The sequence below is a fragment of the Spermophilus citellus genome (assembly GCF_964194105.1).
Source record: "Spermophilus citellus genome assembly, chromosome: 12".
Classification (NCBI taxonomy): Eukaryota; Metazoa; Chordata; class Mammalia; order Rodentia; family Sciuridae; genus Spermophilus; species Spermophilus citellus.
In genome coordinates this window covers 85890094-85913835 of record NC_138198.1, presented here as the reverse complement: position 1 = coordinate 85913835, position 23742 = coordinate 85890094, and the positions used below count along the sequence as shown (strand labels likewise).

Sequence of the window (23742 nt, the reverse complement as noted above, 5' to 3'; positions counted from 1 at the left end):
AGACACTGCGAGGCTGGTTGACCACATGCTAGATAGTATATATAACTGAGCAACTTGTTCTTCTAGGTAGTGTAGGTAACTGAGCAAGTTGTTTCTCATGAAAACTTTGTGAGGTCTGCAACAGAATTGTCAATTAGATAGTCATGGCTGGCCATGAGTATTGGTGCTAATTAATAGATAATAGATTAATTTTGGAGGGCAATGACATGCCTCGTGGTTTTATACTTGGCTCTGTCTTGTTCAACACATTTATGGACAAGCTGAATGAATGCAGAAGGCATGATCTGAAATTTGAGAAAAGACACAAGGCTAAAAGGGATAATGAAATTCAAAGTTGTTTTAGGAATTGAACTCAAATGTCCTCATAAGTGACAAATCAAAATTTAAATGATTGTGATGAGCTAGAATAATAGGCTAAAACTGACAAAATAAAGCATAATGGTACAGATGTAAACCTTCCTTTATGGGTCGATACAGGCAATGATTAGTTGAAGAAGTGTTTCTCAAATCTGAGTGCACACAGGCCTCACCAGGGAGCCTTGATAAAAGGTATAGTCTGATTCAGGTGTGGAATGGGGCTTGGGATCCTGTATCTCTAACAGGTCCCCAGGTGGTGGTCCATAGGCCATACTCTGAATAAGTGAGTGAAATACTCAGGCCCATCACTTACCCGCAGCTTCACATCACCACGAGCTGATCTGCCCACCACAGCAGCATGGAATTCTATGCAGTAGTGGGTCTCATTATCCTCCTTGCTCCTCAAACCCCATCTACCATGTTGCACTGAGCATGGAGAACCATATGTGAACATGGCCCTTCTCATGACGACAAAGTATTGAGAAATCTAGAATCTACATTGTAAAAACTGAAAGAGCTGGAATCCTTCTGTTACAGAAGGGATTAAGTGAAGAAAAGAGATAATTATTCTAGATATTTAAAATGCTATTAGGTAGGAGAAAGATTAACTCTGAAGCATTAAAAAAATATCTCAGTATAAGGATCAACTGTGTGGACTCTGGAGCCAGGTAGATCTCAGTTAAAATCCTAGCTCCATGACTCTCTCTGTGACATCTAGTAAATTTCCTCATCTCTTGACAAACCAGTTTCCTTATCAGTATGATAGCCAAAAGATGGATTAAAACTCAGATTTGGATCCTCCCTTAAGATAAATGAAGACACTGGTATCATGAAAACAAGTTTAAGAATCTAGTAGATGATTGTTCCTAGGTTAACATTTTAGGGTAAGCCTACTGTTTTCTGGATTTTATGGACTGTTTAAGAGTTTTTTTAGGATTCTTATACATATATACTTCTAAGGGCCTTTTCCCCAAACCCCTGCCAACTCTCTGCCCATATTCAATAAATCTATACGCAGTAGACAGAAGATGGCTTTTTAAAGCTATTGTAGGCAAAACACACAATGATTTTTTTTAAAAAAATTAGGATTTAAAAAACATTCTAGACACAAAATAAATCTGATAAAAAACTTTCTGGGTATGTTGGTACATACCTGTAATCCCGGTTACTCAGGAGGCTGAGGAAGCAAGATCTCAAGTTTAAGGCCAGCCTCAGCAACTTAGACCCTGTCTCAAAATGAAAAGGGCTGGATGTAGCTCAGGGGTAGAGCACCACGGTTCAATCCCCATACCACAACATATACACACATGAAACTTGAGCTGCCTACAGTGATCCTAGATTTCTAACTTGCCACCAATTCCCAGTTCCAGAGACTAATGGTGCATCTGTAGTTGAGCCCTTAAAGCCCATAATGGTTTTATGAGCCCATGAAGTTACTCTTGATGTTTCATCAATTATAAGACTCTTTGGTGGTGAATCTCTCTCCAGTGTCAATGAATTGCTTTGATTGGTTTAATTTGATTGGTATTGAATTCTCAACTGGTACTTCGGAAGCAGACGGAAGCAGACGGAGAGAAACAGTTACTGACATTTCCACATATTGACATTTTCTCATTTTAGGAGGACTAGAGCTAAACTAAAGTTCTTAGAGGACCTGAGTAGACTTATTCAAAGTGTTCTACTGTTGGACATCTCAGCATTCCTTTATGAAATAAATTTGTGATTTGCTTCTAGAGTGGAGAATTTCCTTAAGAATAATCAACTTGTAAATAGCATTCAACATCTCAAAAAACTCTGAAAATCTTGAATATGCTACTACTGCAACACCAGGGTGGCCTTGTTATAGTCTCACCAAAGACATTTCTCCAGGGAGAGCCACCTACTAGGAACTTCTGGGCCTTGCCTGAAGTGGAAGAGAAGGGGCAAGAAAGAAAGGACTGGCACCTTGTCAGACCTCGAGATCCTGTTTCCAGTGTAGGGAGACTCAAGATTAACTCCTTTATACCTTAACATCCATAAGACCTTCACTATTATTGAAGTCAGAGATAGAAAGGAAAAGAACTGTCAGAAATATAGAATACATAACACGCTCCTAGCAATAGGGTTAAATAGTGTTCTCCCAAAATTCATGTCCAGCTGAACTTTACATGTGACCTTATTGGAAATAGGGTTTTTTCAGATATAAATAGATGAGGGTCAAGATGAAATCATGTTGAAATAGGGAGGGTCCTAAATCCAACAGCTGGTGTCTTTATAGGAAGACAGAGAAGATCATGTGTTATGATTTAGATATGAAATGTCCCCAGTAAGCTTGTTGTTAGACAATGCAAGAATTTTCAGAAGCAAAATAATTGGGTCAGGAGTCTTAACCTCATCATTAATCCACTGGTAGGAATTGGGTGGTAACTGTAGGCAGGCACGGTGTGGCTGGAGGAGGTATGGCATTGGGGTTTCTATTTTGTCCCTGGTGAGCAATCTGTTTCCTTGTTGTGAAGTATGAGCTGCTTTCCTCTGCTAACCCCTTCTGTTGTGCCCTTCCACCATGATGTTTTGTCTTACTTAGGATCCAGAGCTATGGAGTCCACCATCTATGGACTGAGACCTCTGAAACTGAGCCAGATAAACTTTTCCTTCTCTAATTGTTCTTGTTAGGTCTTTTGATCACAGCAGCAGAAAAGCTGATTAAAACACCTCATGAAGACAGGCTGCCACAAGCCACCCAAGGCTGAGAGAGGGAAGAAGGTGTCTCCTTTACAGCCTGCAGTACAAGCGTGGCCCTGCTGACACCTTGAATTTGAACTTCTGATTTCCAGAGCTGTGACAAAGTAAATTTCTGTTACTACCCTGTTTGTGGTAATGGTATGGCCATCCTAGGAAACTCTCACAATTCAATACAAATGTGCCTATTAATCATAATATAATTATGTATTTAATATCTATTAATATATACTAAATACATAATAATACATGTTAAGTATATATAATTATATGATAATTAGTTGCTGTTTGGTCTAGCACCATACACAACACTTTCTGTGGGGTGGATGCTGGGGATTGAATTCAGGGGCACTCTGCCAACCTTATTTTGTATTTTATTTAGAGACAGGGTCTCACTGAGTTGCTTAGCACCTTGCTTTTGCTGAGGCTGGCTTTGAACTTGCGTCCTCCTGCCTCAGCCTCCTGAGCCACTAGGATTACAGGGTGCGCCACTTTTATAATAATTAACATCATTAACAAGTGCCCAATGAGATGCTCACATCACCAATAGGAAATTCCCCTCAGCTCTCTGTTTAGGGAACTGGAGGCTTAAGATGCAAGATTTTGTCACAAAGCCAACAGTGAATCTTTTCCCTTTCTTCATCCTCAGGCAAAGCCTTTATTAATCTTACTTAAAAACAGGGAAAGTTCTGAGTCCTATAGCCTAAATCTCAAGGATTACACTTCTATACCACCTTGAATTTGCTACATGATAATGCTGAGAAATTATGGCAATTTTTCTCCCACATTGCCTTAGCATGAACAGAACTGCTGATGGTGATGAGGAGATTTGCAGGGTACTTTCACTTCACACCTAAGAACAAGTTGAAATAGTTTTAAACAAAACCATATGCTACCTGAGGAAATGAGAAACACGGAGAGACAGAGTTCAAACGTGATGCTTCATTCTCTCAGTTGTGTTTCTTCTCATTTCCTCTAGCATCTTCTATGGCACACACAGCAAGACACGATGCTGGATCGACCGTTTGGAAACATCTAGCCAAGAAAGAAGGGCTAGGAAGAAATGCATGAAAATATTAACGGTGTCATGTGTTTTCATTTTCCTTATGTTTTTTAGTTTCCAAATTTCCTAAAATGAAAATACATTGCTGTTATAATCAAAGGCAAATCTTTGAGGGAGGTAAAAAGCTTACAGGCAAAATTTCCAATTCCTTTACTGTAATTTCTCTGAAATACAAATTGTGAAGAATTTATCTAGACTGAGGTGGAGGAATTTACCCTCTGTTCTTGTGTACTTTTAAAATTCTGGACTGTATAAACATATTAATTTTCCCCATCTTACATTTCCAGGTCTGTATGACTCTCATAATCAACCATAGTAAATGTTTTCTTCCTTACCTTAAGTATACTTTATCCTTTTTGGCTTCTCAATCTTTTGTCTCAGAAGGTCTTAGATGAAATATATGACTTTAAAAAATCAAATTTTGCTTCTTCATTTAACCTGATTATTCTATTTAGGAGTAATATCTTTTTTCTAAGGATCCCATGAAACCCTACTTTCACCACTCCTTGGAACCCAGCATATGCTACTGTACATGAGTGTGCTTGCATATATTTTCCATCTCTGACCATAGGCTCACACTATATCTTAAACATCATTGTTCCCCATGGTGTCTCATGTGCAGAAAATTCTTTCAAGTTTGCTGAAGGAGTCTTCTGGATATCAGGCAATCCCATCGGGAATCATCTGGGAATGTCAAATGGAGATCATTCCTATTCTGATCTGTTTTTATATATATTACTGGGGGGTGGATACTGGAGATTGAACTCAGGGGCACTGGACCACTGAGCCACATTCCCAGCCCTATTTTGTATTTTATTTAGAGACAGGGTCTCACTGAGTTGCTTGGCACCTCACTTTTGCTGAGGCTGGCTTTGAACTCAAGACCCTCCTGTCTCAGCCTCTTGAGCCACTGGAATTATAGGTGTGTGCCCCCACACCCAGCTTGTTCATATATTTTTAATGAAGAATATAAATCTTATAGAAAAAAGGTTGGAGTGATGCTAAATTCAAGTTGGTTTCCATAATCTGAGCAGTTCATGGTGGAGGAATGCTGCCAGTGAAACTTTAAAATTATATCTGGGACACTGGATTCTTCCCTTAAATCACTTTCTCCACCCATGCCTCTTTGGTAGAAGAATCTGTTGACACATTGAGACGTAATTGGATTCTTGTAGTGAAATAGTAAAATTTACCAAATAGTAAGAAAATCTATGACTAAATCCCTCAAGGAAAAAAAATGTTGTTTTCTCAAAGATTACAGTAAGATGCTACAGCACTCCTGGCCTGGAAAATAGTATGAGGCAAATTAAGAAAAATGGATTTGTGAAAATGGCAAAAGATAGATCCAGATGCCATCAAATGCCAATAAGGGGGAGATAATCAACTATGAAACGGGACACAGCAGGTGGGTGAATCAGGGAACAGAGGGAACTGAGGGGGGCTCTGAATGCTCACCACATGTATCTATAATGTTTTAAATTAAACATTTGGAAGTAATGGAAAGTACTGCTTCCAACTCACAGGAAACTTATTAGGCAAAATCATGGACTAAATTGTTTTGGGGATTGGGAGGCTGTAGCTTGAAGGTAGAGTACATGCTTGGCCCTGGGTTTAATCCCCAGTACAAAAAAAAAAAAAAAAAAAAAAAAGAGAGAGAGAGAGAGAGAGAGAGAGAGAGAAAGAATTATTCTGTCAAATATCTGCTATATATCAATCATACTTTTCTCCCACCCCCAGCACCAAAGAATTTGTATTATCTTAGATTACATTTTTAAAAGACACTAAGGTTTATATATTTAGCCAGTGACTTTCATAAAAATAATACGCTCATGAGGGGTGGGGCAGGAAGAAGAGCTATATAATCCAAAATTATCAAACAATAACAACCATTACTAGTACACACTTTACTGGATGCGGTATGTGTGTGTAACATGTGACCATTAGTTAAACTCAAAGCCACTTCACAGGTATGATTATTTACAAATCAGGTAATAAAGGCACAGAGAAGCTAAATAATGTGCCCAAGGTCCTATCTTGGTAAGAGCTAGGATTGAGTGGGGAGCCAGGGTTTCTCTTAACACAGGAAATACAGTCTCAGTACCATCTATGATAAGAGAACTTAGATGTCAACCTGGTATTATTATTTTCAAGAAGAGTTGCCATTAAAATTGGCCTTAAAGGGCTGGGGTCGTGGCTCAGTGGTAGAGCACTTGCCTAGCATTTGTGAGGCACTGGGTTTGATTCTCAACACTGCATATAAATAAATAAAGTCTATAAACAACTAAAAAAACATTATTTTTTAAAAATTGGCCTTATCCACAAAGTGTAGTTTTAAAGTTAGTTTCTTGAGTGTACTTTTCCTTCCCTGAATATTCAATGTCGCAAAGTATCACTCTGGACCTATTACTACTGTTTCTCTCATCTAGCCATCATTCAGGGGTGTGTGTGTATGTGTGTGTGTGTATTAGTGAAACCTTGGGTTTTGTCTTTTTTTTTTTTTTTTTTGCATAGTACAGTTTCACAATATTTTCAAAAATAAAGATATTTTACTGAAAACCAAATTCCAACTGGTGAAAAGAACTTTTGTGGAAAAGCTAATGCACTCATGCAATATAAACTGAAATGCATATGAAAATACTGGAAGAGAAAAAGATTCTATTGGTACAAAATGCCTACAAAAAAAAAAAAGTTGTGTCAGTTCAGACAGGTACATGCATGCATTTGAAAGGGCAGAAATGATAAAAACTGGCTACTAGGTCATAGACAAACATGTGACCACAAGATGCTTTTATCTCCTGCAGAATCACTAAGGATTGTTGAAGACAAAGTTTTAAAGACACTGTTGGTTCACTATCAACTAGGCAAAGAGATGAAGTCCACCCTAACAGGTCTGAGATCTTGGTTCCATTATTTTCCTAAAAAATAACCTAATATTGCTTGTGTTCTCTGCTGCAACCATGACACAACTAATACAAATGGTCTTAATTCTAAACAAAGTACTGTCAAAAATTTTAACAATTTATCTCAAACATTGATTATAAGAGATATAGACTTTGGGGCTAGAGCTGTAGCTCGGTGGTAGAGTGCTTGCCTTGCATGTGTGAGGCACTTGAACCACATAAAATAAATCCTCGGAACCACATAAAATAAATAAATAATAAATATATCATGTCCATCTACAACTAAAAAAATATTTTTAAAATATTTTATTTTTTTTAAATGTCAAACTTCTTAAAAGAAGAAAAATCTTAAAGCTGTCTAGGAGACTATTAAAATCAAAATTTATATTAAAAAGTAAATGGATGAAATGGATAAATTTTTTATGTAAAATATACCTCAAAGTTTTTTCACCAGTTCTTTTTATTTTAGACAGTCTCACTAAGTTGCTAAGGTTGGCCTTGAACTTGTGATCCTCCTCCTCAGTATCGTGAGTCATTGGAATGACAGCCATGAGCCATCACACCTGGTTTAGAGTTGCTTTTAAAATCTTTAAAGTGGGTGGCCCCTGGTTAGCCTTAGTGGCTTAATGCCATACCAAAAAAAAAAAAAAAAAGAGTATATATTTAGTAATTCCAGATCTTCTGATTTTTAAAAAAGAAATGGAAATAAAGACTTTTGTGAATTAAAACATTGGCAATACTGCATATCAAATAAAATGCATCTGTAGATCAGATCTACCCCAAGGTCACCATTTTATGAACAGAATGGAAAAATAAGTTGGATACACTTGCTCTTTTGTAAGATATACTTTAAAACATAAACTTTAAAAGTATATATTAAAATAAAATTATATATTAACTTAAAATTTTTAAGTCTGGTGCAATGGCATAGGCCTATCATCCCAGGGGCTGAGGCAGGATGATCCCAAGTTCAAGGCCAGTCTCGGCAACTTGGGAGACCCTCAGCAACTTAGTGAGACCCTGTCTCAAAATAAAATATAAAAGGGCTAGGATGTGGCTCAGTGGTAAAGCTCCCTGGGGTTCAATCCCCAGTACCCAAAAAACAAAACATGACAGAACAAAACAACCTGAAGAAGACTCTTAGGAAGAAAACCTCGATGAGCCAAGAAAAGCTTGGTAATTAATACACTTAGCTTTCTTTGTGAGTCAAATAGCATGAAGATTTATAACTATTTCAAAGAAAGTGATATAGCAACTTGGATCTGAAGCAAGGTTCTGGAACCCAAATGCCAACACTCCAAAATAAATAACAATCGGAGCCAAGAAAGAGCCAATGTCTGGCAAATTTGAGCCCTGGAGGGACTGGTTACTAATAAAAACTGGTTTTCAAAATCAGTGAGTGAGAAAAGTTGTTCTTATAATAAAATAATCATTTTAATGAAGTATTTGAAATAATTTTAAACATCTGATCAATAAGATTATACACAAATGTAGGAGTATGCTGCACTTTACAAAAAAATAAAGCTAAGCATTTAAATATACAAAAACAACTTTGGGTATAGATCTCTTTCTTAAAGTACTCTTTCAACACATACATAATTTACAGCATTTTACATAATAACTTGCTGAAACAAAAACATATGGCCAATTTAAATATTACTACAGTATAGAAGATGGCTGTAACAGTCCCAATGGGAAGAACAGGGTGAAGAGTAACATATGAGGTGTTTTTCTCTCTGCATTCCTTTACTAAGAAGCCCAGCATTTCCTATTTAAAAAAAATCTTCTTGGAGGATTTAAGTTTTCTTTCTGTATGTGACTCTTATAACCACTATTATTTTTTTTGCTATCCACAATACACATTGGTGGAATTAAAAATAAATAAATAAAGATTTTAAAAAAAGAGTGTTTGCTCTTTGCACATATGCTTTTTCCTCAAAAGGATTCATGTAATGTGTTTCTCACATTTAACGCCAGGATCCTAAGAGTGAGATGCTGACAGTACCTTTTAAGTACAGAATCCAAGAGGGAGTCTTTTGTTTAAATTTCTCATCATGAATTAGGATTTTCTAAATGTACCAAGATGTTTAAAACTTAGGATAACTAAAAGATTTTACAAGAGAAGGAACTACAAAAATCATCTTCTTGGGTTCTAAAATAATACAAAAAAAAAAAAACACCCTTTGAAAATGTTTGATAACCATTTTCCTTTTTAGTTGGACTGTGATTTTTCTCCCCTCATCAACAGAACATGTACCAGTTTCTTAGGAGTTCCAATTCCACCCCTCCATCCCTGGGCACACACAGCACACTTCCTGCCTTAGGATTCCATTTTCTTCTTCCCTTCATTATTCCTTCCAGTGCTTCCTACCTTTCCCATTTTCCAAAAGGGTATATAAGCAGCAGCTTCAACCGTAGGTTTTCCTGACAAGGACGTCCCCCAACTTGGTATCAGAAGCAGCACATAGTGAGATTAGCTAGAGAATTAGCAACCTCAGGCACAACCTGTCCCCATGTGTCTTATATAGACAACAATGGGGCTCAGCCAACCCAAGTTACCAAAGGCTTACTCTGTGGCCTGTCACTTTCAACTAGAGAAGGTGACCACTGTCATAGTTAGCTAAGCAGCTTCTGATTCCAGCCTAGAAAGCCCAACACTTTGAGATAGGCTCAGTGTAGGACAAAATACCTTTTCTTGGTAAGTGGTAACTCCCACATCTCAATGCAGGAGGTACTAAGGGAAAGACACCTCATGGCAAATGAAGTTTGGCAAATGAAGCAGGTAGTAACAAATGGAGCCTTAACTTGCTATAATTAAACTCACAGGTGGGCAGATGCTACTTCTCTGTAAAGGGTACTGCACAACTGATTTTCAGAAGATTAAGCTAAATTCTCAGCTATAAGAACCCCATGAGCTGTACAGGTAAGATTTAGTAAAAACTTCTAACTGTAAACAGTGGTCTTTCATACTGGTGACTGATTTTCCAGAAAGAGAGATTTCAGGACAGTGCATCTCTTTTTTGTCTTCTTTGGCAGTAAATAGCAAGGATCTGGATGGTTCGGTCACTTCAGAAGGGCAAGGTACAGAGCTCGAGAATACTTCATCTCCCTTTCCTGTTCCATACAGAATATCAAGTCCCTGAGGCAGACTCTCGTGATTCTTGGACGAAGCAACTGTTTGGTGGCTGTCAAGCTTGATGCCCCGGAAGCAAGAAAGTTGTCTTTCAATCCCTAAACAAAATAAAAGGAGAAGCAGTTTAACTTAAGGATCTTTCACAAAGGAAAGGTCTGTCAAGTCTAGCCCACTACCCTCTGGGTCCTGGAGATCATGCACGCACGATCTCAAAAGGCCACCCACCTCTTCCATGACCTCATTCTCTCAGCTGGACCCTGGCAACAGCTGATTTTCATAGGTGTATGAATTCATTAAAAACTATTAGATTGTACACTGTAAATATGTATAGTCTTTTGGATGTCGATAGTAAAAGTAAAAATAAGACTGTGCTTTGAATGGGTCTATCCCGCCCCGCTCCCCCCACCACCTGTCGGAATTCTCATGTTCGGTTACTTTACATTGTGTGACAATAATTTGTATATCACCATCACATGCCCCCAAGACCAGAAGCTTTCTGAGGACAGAGATTATCATTTTTGTTCCTGCTAGGGCTGAATAAAGTACAAAAAACAACACAGATTATTCAATAATATTTTCTGCATTGAATCTGCTGGTTCAAATCAGAACCAAACCAAACCAAACCAAAACAAAATGCCAGAACAACCAATGTGAGCATCATTAAAAAGAATTAGTGAAACTCAACACTCTTGTATTAAGACAGTTTTTAAATAATAATGTCTATATACTAATATTTTAAGACAAAATTGAAAGAAATTAAAAATAATTCTCAAACGATAATTTTATAAAAGTAAAATCTCTTAATTCTTTCATTTACCATACTTGTTTCAAAAAACATGTCCATTGAATTGGCAACTCTCCATTATCTGCTCAAGACTTATAACAAGATATTTAACAAACATAGGAAGCAAATCATTTTGTTCTCGTACTATTCTTTTATAACCATCATTTTTTTTGTGTGGTGCTGGGGATTGAACCCATGGCCTTGTGCATGCAAGGCAAGCATTCTACCAACCGAGCTATATCCCCAGGCCTAACCATCAAATTTTAATTAACCATTCCCTTCACATTTCTGATTGAATTGTTTTGATGAAGGGGAGGGAAATTCTTTAGGGTCTCCAAATCACCAGGGTGAAAAACAGTCAACTTAATTCCATGCATGTTGGTAGCATGACTTGGGAGGTACTTTATCTGGTACTCAAGTAACACTTTCATAAAAGGTACTATCCAGTTTTTGAGAGATGGGATGTCACAATTGTATTTCTACACTCATTAGGTTAAACTCATTCACAAGAAATCATGGAACAAATTTTGGAAAGCCCATGTTTTAGAAGAGGTGGATGCTTGTCATGAGTAGCATATGGAGAAAGAGCAAAGACACACCAAACAGCAGATCAAAGCCGGGGTCCTATTAATTCTGGCAGCAACTTTTGTTTTTTTTCTACTTCAAGAAATGTGAGTAAAGTCATTCTCTGTAGGCATCACTACTCAGGGATGGTACAACTTGGATGTCACCTTAATTACTATAAATTATGACTATCCAAGATCTTTGCAGAATAGGCCCCCAAACTCAGTTTTGGAAAACTGAATAAAAGTATACTTTAGGAAGAAAGTTAGTAAAATGTGTCATTGGCAGAGAGGGGCAATTTTCTTGTTTATAGAAGTTACCTGTTTAAAACTACAGTATATTTAAATAGAGGCACATTCTTTAGTTACAAATTAGACATATTATGCTAAAGCTAAATCTATACATTTTAAAAAATGTTTCCTACCAAGAGTTTGTCTAATATTAGTTTAGTGTTATATTTATATGATTTTTTCAATTAAATGGCTAGATGGATAGTATGTCTCAGCAATTCCACTTCTATGTAAATACCCAGGAATGTGTCATATTTTAATCAAAACTCATGTACAAGAATATTAGCGCTACCAATCACAATAGTCCAACTAGAAACAACCCCAATACTTAATATAAGTGGAATAAACTGTGGAACATTCATACCATGGAATATTATACAGCAATAACAAATGGGTAACATGAATATCACAAAAATGTTAAATGAAAGAACACAGACACATATATTGTATGATTCCATTTCTACAAAGTCCCCGAACAGATAAAGCTATAAAGGTCCCAACAGTGAGTCCCATGGGGCAATTAAGAAGTGACTAGAGGGGACAGGGGTCTTCTCAAGTTCTGGTGATGTTTCCCCTCTTGATCCAACTACTGTCCATGTGGACACGTTCAAGATGTAAAAATTCAGTGGGCTTATGATTTATTTACTGTCTGCATCAATGTTATATTTGGATACAAAATTAAATTGCTACCTTTTTTTGTTTTCAATCTTATTTTGGTAGGAAATAAGAGGAGAGGAAAAGCGGGGAAAGGAAATAAAAATAAGAAAAAACTTGTTGTGCATTAAAAAAAAAATCACCCCTAATTGTCTGGGGTAAGGAACAAAGGGGGTCACAGTTCATGTTTGTCATGTGACAAGCCTGAAGGATCCAGGCGAAAGAGCCGTATTACAGCTGCCAACAAAGGGTTGAAAAGGAGGTCATTCCAACAGGATGCAGCAGAAGGCCTGAGGCAAAGTTATAAATGAAACAAACCCCAAGGGGCATTCAGTAACCCACAGAAATGTCTTTCATAATTCACAACTTTACAAAGGTGATAGCATTGTCTTCCCCCCAATAGTGACTGACTTAGAAAGTTAATCTTTCTGAAACTTGGATAAAAAATATACATCTAGCATCTTTATTCCCTTGCCTTATGGTCTGGAAAGGATACAATTCTGATTTGTTCGCTTCATAATGATCTGCCCAGAAAAATCAGCTACCTCTCAGTTATCCAGAGAAGGGAGTGGAGTGTACACTGATAACTCAGAACTAATACCAAACCCGCCTTTCTGCCAGTAATTTTGATCTTCCTCCCCAAAGCTGACTATGTCTGACCTGTGGTCACACTACACTGTCAATGCCAAAGAATACTAACATAGTTAAGGACAGAGTTTTGAGAAAGAATAACAGGCTCCTGTCACAATGCAATGCTTATTTCTAAAACAGAGGAACGGTTCTCCCACTCAACTCTCTGTGTTAGGATGTTCCTTAATCCGAATTCTTCACCTGGATAGAAAGAGGGTAAAATGGAAGATGAAAGAACCAATTCACTGACCTAATACATAATTACTCTAGGAAGCCTAAACAAACAAATGTAAACATAATCCAAAACTGCCAGATTGATGGAGTTAGCCTTTGTTAATTTGTTAAATTATATCACCAAAGTTTCTATTTTTATAAAACAACTTTTGAAGAACTCTTTTGCTCTTAAAAGAAAAACATGAATATAGTCAGTTACCAGTTTCAGAGAAATAACACTGTTGTAAAAATGACATTAAATAATTAAAAATATTCAGTCATCCAAATTCTTATCCCCTCAGCTTAATAGAGCAAGTGCTGTGAAATGAAACTTTTGTATTTCTTTTCCCACGTTTCCTTAAGGTTAGGTGATTGCTATACCAAGAAGTAGGAACAACAGCATTATGAATCCTGTGGCCTCAGGAATCGTGCTGAGGTCCTCTGACTTCATATGGGTCTGTGTTTCCAAGTGTCACCATCCCAGGTAACCTAGCTTCATGCTCGTCCATGCTCTGTTCAATGCAAAATTATCTGAGTTACTGGGCACAGAGCTGTAGTAGGCAGCACAGCAGTCAACATCAGTTAGTTGTTAATTCTATAAGCAATTGTAGACAAGCAATTTCTCTGTGCATCAGTTTCTTAATCTGCAAACTAGGGACAGTAAATAGCAATAATCTCATAAGGTCAGTTTGAAGATTAAATGAGAACAGTGCCTGACACACAATTCTCTCTAGAAATGTTGGCCTTTAACGATCATAATGAAATCATCAGTCAGCTGGGAAGCATGGAAATTCACAGGAAAGAGCATAATTCTAGCTCCAGACCTTTTCTCCCATCCTCTGGTTAAAACCAGTTAGATTTTCCTGCCCACATCCTTCTCTTTCAAGTTCTTGCTAACGTAAGAAAAATAATTCATGCTGTCACACTTATCTTGTTTCCCTCAGTGAACTTTTTGAATTTTAGTGGAGCTTTGAGTGCCTAAAGCTAAAAAGTAGACAAAGAGGCATTTTAGATAGTGGCACATGAATGAAGGATATATCCAGGGGCAGAAAGTTTTTCTTACATCCCTGCAATCAAACAGTGGCAGAGCTTGCTGCTTTTAGTTTCTAGAGCCTTATCAATAATGGATCTAGAAGCTAAAAGTCAATCCATTTCATTCCATTCTCTGAGTAGTAAGGCTAAGAAAACAAATGTGTCCTGGAATTTTAACAGTTAACCAAGAACAAAAACTGGGGCATTTAAAACAGAGGAGTTGAACGGCAAAAATTTACTACCTTTCTCACACTTTCCATCCACTTAATACCCTGCCACCAGACAGCTCCTAAACTGTAAGGAGGACAAGAACTGGGCATGGGGAATAGGGAATAAAATAAAGATATGGAACCAGAATAAAAATTGGACATAAGACTCAAAAGCAACAATAAATATAACTGCCCTGGATGCCTGATTCAATGGAATGTGAACACTGAAAATACTTATCCCAAAGACCGAGCTTTCTAGGACTTAAAGGCAATGCAGAGTAGAAACTACTGAGCTTCGATATTGACTGCCCTCTGCTGGTCAACAAGCAGACCTTTTGAAGCAACTTTTGATCTCACTTTATCCACCTTCATTTTACTCCTTGAGTTATTTCAGAATACAGACAACGCTATATGGCAATTTCCACCCTAGAATTTGGGGGGCTGGGGTTGTGGCTCAGTGGTAGAGCACTTGCCTTGCATATGTGAGACACTGGGTTTGATTCTCAGCACCACATATAAATAAATGAATAAAATCAAAGTCTGTCAACAACTAAAAAACAAAAATAAATTTTTAAAAAGAGTCTTTTACATGGAACCATGGGTTTTGAGTTCTAATTCTAGTTCTGTAACTGTGAGAAAGATGGATAATATTACTAGTTGCCATATGCTAATAACCTACCCCAAATCTTGATATCAAACAGAACACTCTCTTAAATTCCAGAACCCTATTGTTCAATTTTCTGATGAAGTTTCCAATTTAAAGTACTTTAAGGTATTTTAAATTCAACATGTTTTGAAACTTCCCTTTCTCCTCTTTATTTCAAGGAATGGTAATACCACTTAGATGCAATGCTCAAGCTAGGAAACTGGATGACATCCTCAACCCTTTCTTCCTCAATGGTCTGACACTAAACAATTCTACCTTAACAGCTTTGAAACATCTACTTATTCCTGCATTTTCACTTCTAGTATCTCCTGCCTAGATTACTTCAATAATCTTCAAAAGACTCCCTGTATATTTGGTATGAATATTACTTCCACTGTAATGTGAATGATATCACTAAAATAAAAAATTATCTGAAAATATTTTTTCTTGCTTAAAATGTTCCACTGGAAAAAAATCACCTAACCAACCAAGTCTAAATACCCACACATGACAGACACAGTCAAACATGAGCACACTAAAGCCTTCTCCCCAGTTTCTGCTCTCATTCTTTTCTTCCTGTCCCAAGCTACTGGTCATAGAAATAATTTTTTTGCCTCTTTTATCTAGACAGCTAACTGCATATTGCATTCTCTCTTTCTAGAACCCCATTCTCCAAGCCATCTGTCCTATCCTCAAGTCACGTCACCTATGCTCTTTAGAATTCAACTCAGACATTACACTTCCCCAAGGCTCGCAAGCACAAACTTACCCCGGGTGTAGACAAGCACAACTCCTTTGTATTTCAGTGACATCTTGTATTTTCCCTACCATTACATGTCTTCAGGGCAATGCAATTGCCTCTAACTTACCACTCACTAAAGGGGAAAGATTTTGCACCTGAGGATACTGGATAGTTTTTGTCTCTTAGGTGGTAATGTGAATAGTGTCACCCAATATCATCACTTACACAAATGAACAATGAAAATGAACCACGTTATGGGCTCTGGACCTTATAAATCAGAATCTTGATGTCATTTTTGGCTTTAAGTCAAATAAATCTGGAAGGATTTACACTGGTAAAGCCATTTGTACCCAGCCCTCTGACAACCTTTCTCAAATGTTCACTCCCCCCAAGCTGCCACTAGATGAGTTATTAAAAATGGTATTTTATTTTTTACATTTTCTCTAAACAGTGAGAAAGTGATTCAAACCACCAAGTACTACAACACATATGAACAGCAAATAGTGAAATAAATAGTCAATACTGAAGAGCAATGTGACCTGACTGCTTCTTATGGCTAGGATGAAAAGTCAAGCTAGGACTTGCCCATTTATAACTGTGGTTGTTTTCTCTACATGTTTTCTAAAGCACTCACATTGAAAACTCATCTAGACTACGTCTAGAGATCAGTTTAACCTACTATTTTGTTAAATTTTCTTCAAAGGACTACCAGTTAAACATTTTTCTTTAAAAACTAGCTTTGATTTTATCTTTGAAGAGCTGTGAATTTTTAAGAAGGCTACAATATTGGTAAGGGTTGCTGTGCCTCACAGCTAACGGTAGATTTATCAATACCTTTAAATATATTGATAGTAGCTTTGTTTAGAACTCCAGTAATTCTACAATCGGTGAGTTGTAGACAGGCTGATAGCAAATATTACTAGAAAGAAATAAGAATTTATTTAAAAACTGAAGGCACAGAAATGGTAAATATTAGTTTTCTAAACTCATTGTTTTTCTTTTCATAAATTCTTTAAAGGATATATGATCAAGTATAATAATTTATTATGAAGGTAGGAATAATTAGAAGTAAAATAGGCGACAGCAATAATAGCACAAAGGGTAGGGGTGTGTGTGTGTAACAGAATCATATAGTTCACAGGCTCTTACATTATATGTGAAACAGTATTAATTCAATGTTGACTAGTCAGTTACAGATGCATATCTAATCTTTAAACAGTAGATACAACAATCATTAGGAAATAAAAAAGGTACAGGTAAAAAGGCAACAAAGGATCTAGAATGGAATACTAAAAATACTACTAGATTAACTTAAAAGATGAAAACAAAGGTGAAACAAAAGGAAGAGGGGACAAGTAGAAATAAATAGAAATTCTCAGATGAAGCCTACCAGATTGTTAAAGAAAAACTAATGCTAATACTCCTCAAATTATTCCATGAAATAGAGAGGGATGGAACACTTTCAAATTTGTCTACAAAGGGCTGGGGTTGTGGCACAGTGGTAGAGCGCTTCCCTAGCATGTGTGAGGCACTGGGTTCGATTCTCAGCACCACATACCAATAAGTATATAATTAAATAATTTTTTAAAAAAAAAGAAAAAAATTTGTATATGAAACCAGTATCAAACTCATACCAAAACCAGACAAGGATATGCCAAGGAAAGAAAACTACAGACCAATATCCCTGATGAACTTAAATACAAAAAACCACTTTTATTTGTTTTGTTTTGTTACCAGGGATTGAACCCAAGGGCACCTAACAACAAAGCCACATCTCCAGCCTTTTTTATTTTTCATTTTGAGACAGAGTCTGCCTAAGTTCCTTAGGGCCTCGATGAGTTGCTAAAGCTGACTTTGAATTTTCAATCCTCCTACCTTGGCCTCCCAAGTCACTGGAATTACAAGCATGAGCTGCTGCCCAGCTTACATGCAAAAATTCTTGATAAAATATTAGCAAATCTTATTCAACAACATATTAAAGGATTGCATATCATGACCAAATTGGTTTTATCCTAGAGATGCAAGGATGGTTTAATATATGCAAATCAATATTCATCACATAAATAGAATTAAGGGAAAAAAATTACTAGTCATCTCAATACATACAGAGAAGGTCTTCAACAAAATTCAGCATCCATTCATGATAAAAACACTGAAGAAACCAGGGACAGAAGGAGCATACCTCAACATTATAAAGGCTATAAATATGAAAAAAAACAAAGTCAATCTCAAAGTAAATAGGGAAAAACTGAAAGTATTTCCTTTAAAGTCCAGAGCAAGACAAGAAGATCCAGTCTCACCACTCCTGTTTAATACAGTGCTAGAAATTCTAGCCAGAGCAATTAGGCAAGAGAAGGAAATACAAGACATAAAAATTGGAAATGAAGAAGTCAAATGATCACTGTTTGCAGATGATATGATCCTACACCTAGAAGATCCAGAAAACTCCACCAAAAGACTGCTAGAGCTAATAAACAAATTTGGCAAAGTTGCAGTTACAAAATCAACATACAAAAATCAACAGCTTTCCTATAAAGCAACAACAAACCTGCTGAGAAAGAAATGAGAAAAACAATTCCACTCACAATAGCCTCAAACAAAAATGAATGCAAAATAAACTTGAAATGAATCTAACCAAGGAGGTAAAAGGCCTCTACAATGAAACTACAGAACACTGAAGAAAGAAATCAAATGCACAGAATCAATGTATTTTCCATCAAAACACCAATGCATTCTTCATAAAACTAGAAAAAACAGTCCTAAAATTGATTTGAAGGAACAGAAGTCCCAGAATAGCCAAAGAAATCCTAAGCCAAAAAAAGCAATGCTGGAGGTATCATGAAACTTGACGTCATATTACACTATAGAGCTAGAGTAACAAAAAATGCATGGTACTGGCATAAAAAGACACATAGACCAATGTTACAGAATGAAAGTCATAGAAAAACCCACAGGTACACTCATCTGATCCTTAACAAAGGTGCAAAAACACATTGGAGAAAGGACAGCCTTTTAAACAAATGGGCTAGGAAAACTGGTTATCTCTAAATGTAGAAGAATGAAGCTAGACCTTACATCTCTTTCTTTTTTCATGTATTCTAATTAGTTATATATGACAGTAGAACACATTTTGATTCATGGTACACAACTGCAGCACAACTTTTCATTTCTCTGGTCATACATGATAGACCTCATCTCTTACCCTGCATAAAAATCAATTCAAAATGGATCAAAGACCTTGGAATTAGACCAGAAACTGCAACTCCTAGAAGAAAACATAGGGTAAACACTCCAGCATATGGACATGGACAATTACTTTCTCGATAGGACCGCTAAAGCTTAGGAAATAATGCTGACAGTTAATAAATGGGATGGCATCAAATTTAAAAGCTTCTGCATAGCAAAGGAAACAACTAGGATTGTGAAAAGAGAACTACAGAATGAGAGAAATCCTTTGCTAGCTACACCTTTTATAAAGGATTATTTCTAGAATATTATAAACAACTCAAAAAATCTCACACCAAATAACCACATAACTCAATTAGTAAATGGGAAAATAAATTAAACAGATACTTCTCAAAATAAGACATACAAATGGCCAAGAAATATATGGAAAAAAGTTCAACATCATTGGCATTTAAGCAAATGCAAATCAAAACTACACTGTGTTTCCATCTCACACCAGCCAGAATGGCAGTCTTCAATAATATAAATAATAATAAAAGCTGGAGAGAATGTGAAAAAAGGGAACACTTCTAGACTGTTGGTGGAATTGTAAATTAGTACAGCCACTATGGAAATCAGCATGAAGGTTCCTCAAAAGAGTAGGCATGGAACTACTGTGTGACCCAGCTATACCACTTCTAAAGAATCAGTCATCAACAGGCATATTCATGTACAATTCACAATAGCCGTACAATGGAACCAGGCTAGGTGTCCATTGACAGAAAATGGGTAAAGAAAATGTGGTATATATACACACTGGAGTCAGCCTTTAAAGAAAAAAAAAGGAATTGTGTCAGTTGTAGGAAAATTGATAGAAATTAAAATCACTATGTTTAGTGGAATAAACCAAACTCAGCAGGTCAAGGGTCATTTATTTTCTCTTATATGCAGAGGCTAGAGAGGAAAAGAGGGAAAATTGGTGCAAGGGGCAATCTCAGGAAAATCAGTAGAGGAAAAGGACCAGGGGGTGAAGGGAGTGATATAGGCCAAATTACATTGTTATATTATATGCCTGTACGAATATGTAGCATCATTATGTAGAACTGTAAAGTACCAAAAAAAAAAAAAAAGTGAAAAGAGAGGGGAAAAAAAGACAATTGCAGGGAGATTGGTAAAGTAGAAAAAAGGGATGGGGAGGGAGGAAGAGAGGGAAAGGGAAAAAACACTGGAGAATGAATGATACTGGCCAAATTGTTATGTTGTGTAAAAATATGAATATGTAACAATAAATTCCACCATTATACAACTATAATGCACCAATAAAAATATGAAAAAAATAAAATTAGTTAAAAAAAAAAAAAAGATCATCCTTTGGCCAGGTGAGGTGACCTGGCATACCTGCAATCCCAGGCATTTTGGAGGCTAAGGGATAAGGATTGCAAATTCGAGCTTAGTCTTAGCAAGTTGGAGGCCAGGCTCAAAACTAAGCAGGACCATGTCTCAAAATTAAAATTTAAAAAGGGGTGGGTATGTAGCTCAGTAGTAAATTATCCCTGAGTCGAATCCCTAGTAGTGTCCCCCCAACAAAAAAAATTCTTTGAAATTAGGGGAAAACAATGCTAACAGCCAATTTTAAAATCACGGGCAAATTACCTTTTTAAAAAGCATTAACAACAACAAAAAAATAGTTTGGGGCTGGGGTTATGGCTCAGCGGTAGAGTGCTCGCCTAGCGAGTGCAAGTCCCTGGGTTCGATCCTTAGCACCACATAAAAATAAATAAATAAAATAAAGGTATTGACAACTACAACTAAAAAATAAATATTAAAAATAAATAAATAAATAGTAAGATGGTAGACTTAAATCTAATTATAATTACATTAAGTGGAATGAACATTCTAAAGCAGAATTCAAGACAAAGAATATTATTAGAAATGAGGGTCACTTCACAATGATAAAATGGAAAGACATAACAGATTTGCACCTAAAAACAAACCATTAAACAAGAGAAGCAAAAACTTATAAATAGACAAATGTACAATCATAGTTTTAAAAAAAAAGTAAACACTTCTCTCAGAACCAATGGGAAAAAAACAGCCAAAAATCTAAGTAAGGACAAGGAAATCCTGCAGACATTAACTCAACACTGAAGAAACACACACCCTTCTCAAGGGCAGAGATGACATTTATCAAGGTAAGTCATGCACTAGGCCAAGTCATAGCAAGTTGAGAAGGAATGAAATTACTGACTCTGTTCTCTGACCACAATAAAAACAAGAACATTTGGAAATTAAAATGACATACTATTAAATAATCTGTATGCCAAAGAAGATACACAAAAGAAAATTAGAAGATATTTTCAAACTAAATAATAATAAAAACAAATATCCAACATATCAAAGGATCTGAGGGTGGAGCTAAAGAGAAAGATAAAGGAAATGTATAGCTTTTAATGCTTATGTTAGAAAAGAAAGGTATAAAGTCAATTATGCAAAATCCCTACTGAAGAAGTTGGAAAAGAAAATATTCAATACATGTAGAAGAAAGGAAGTAATAGAATAGAAATTAACACAACAGGAAACAGATGAAAAATTTAAAAAAATTAAGCCATAAGTTAATTTTTAGAAAAGATTAATAGACTTATGAGGCATGATAAATAATTTTGTGAATGAACTTGCCAATGTAGATGAGTACAAAAATTCTTTGAGAAATTCAGCTTTACAAAAACCAATAAAAAAAGAAAGAGAAAATCCAATATTGAGCATTCCTCACACAAAAAAACTCTAGGCCCAGATGGATTCACTGAACCCTTCTGTCCAAGTAGGAAATGAGACCAATCCTACACAAACACTTTCAAACAAAAATGAGAGGAAGAAGGAACATTTTCCAATTCATTTATAAAACTTCAATCAAAAATAACAAGGACATTAGAATAAAAGAAAATTACAAACCACTATCATTCATGAACATGAATGTAAAAGTTCTAGCAAAATAAATGAATCATAACTGAATCAGAAACATGTAAAACCAATTATATATTATGACCAAGTGAGATTTATCCCAGGGATTAAAAGATGGGTTTGAATTTTAAAATCAACACAACAAATCAAGAATAAAGAAGAGAACTCATATACTAAAATAAGATAACCAAATTCACACCCCTGACAAAACTTAGCATTCACCATAAATGAGCTCTCAGCTAGGAAGAGAAGAAAACTGCTCTATGAAAAACCTATCATCAATATTATAATACACAAATATAAATTTAAGTATGTATTTCTGTTTTATGAGACAGGGTTTCAGTAAATTGCTCCTGCCTCAACCCCCCAAGTATCGGGGATTACCGGTATGTACCACTATGCATATTATGTATCACATTAAGAGTGAAATGCTGAATGCTTTTCCTCTAAGATTGGGAATAAAGCAAAAATGTCTGCTCTTACTAGGCAAGAAAGGAAATAAAAAACATAAAAATGGAATGGTGAAAGAACTATTATTCTCAGTTGTAGATAACATGATTGTTTAACAAATTCTAAAGAATTCACAAAAAACCCTCTATAACAATTAACCCATTATGTTCAATCATCTCAAATGTTGAACATCTATAAAAAGTAAATATAGTATGTGACATACAAATACATATAATTAGAAAATTAGAATATAATTATATAATATTAATATATATAAGTTCCAGGTTATGATTTATAACCTATTTGAATGCACCTGTGTAACATTTTGTTGAAATACAGAATCAAAAACTAGTGACTTAATGGGTTAAATGAAGTTAGCAGAATGGAGGATACAAGATCTATACAAAATTCAATTACTTTGATATACTAGCAACAAACAACTGGCAAAGATAATTTTTAAAAAAATACTATGTCATCCCCACCTTACCAGACACAAAAATTATATCATGATAGATCAAGGATCTAAAATGAAAAAAAACTATATAAAACCTTTAGGGAAAAATATGGGATATAAAATTATTTTTAAGGACACAAAAAGCAATAATCATAAAAATTTAAATTATATATTATCAAAATTAAAACCTTTGCTCTTACAAAAACACTAAACAAACAAAAACACTGCTAATAGGAGTGTGAAATAGTACAAACAGCTGGAAAACAATTTAGAGTCCTTTGTAAAGTTAAACATACACCTGTCCTATGATCCAATAGTTGGGGATGGTGAAAGGCATGATGGAACTTTCTGGGGGTCGTAAAAATGAAGTAATAGGGGTAGAAATTAACACAATATATCTTGATTTGGAATAGTAGTTAACGATTAAAACTAGCAAATTTTATTGTATACAAGTTGCATCTAAAAAATCTAAAAAAAAAGTGCAAATTTCATTTAAATTTTTAAATTAAATTTAAAATTGAGATTTTGAAGTCATCCTTCCTCAAGATATCCACCAACTGGAAGGACAACCTACTCTTCTCTGTGTTTTGGTGTACTATGGTACAAAAGTTTGAGAAATCTGTGATGTTAGAATTCTATATCCACAAATACACACAAAAGCTTACTCTGATATCTATGTGGAAAGTTGTTTATGAATAGTTTCCTAGAAAATATTATAAGATTCTAGAATATAGTTAATGAAATATTTTAAGTATTATTGAAATGCACAAGAAATTTAGT

The 23742-nt window shown here is 35.8% G+C and overlaps 1 protein-coding gene across 1 annotated transcript in view; it reads right to left on the bottom strand.

The window, feature by feature from the left end:
* Positions 1-8467: 8467 nt before the first annotated feature.
* Positions 8468-23742, bottom strand: part of TAF4B (TATA-box binding protein associated factor 4b) — a 131112-nt gene continuing 115837 nt past the window's right edge. The window contains exon 15 of the mRNA XM_081262847.1: positions 8468-10269. Within this exon, the coding sequence (XP_081118973.1) occupies positions 10102-10269 (168 nt within the window). The 3' untranslated portion in view covers positions 8468-10101. The remainder of the gene's footprint in view (positions 10270-23742) is intronic.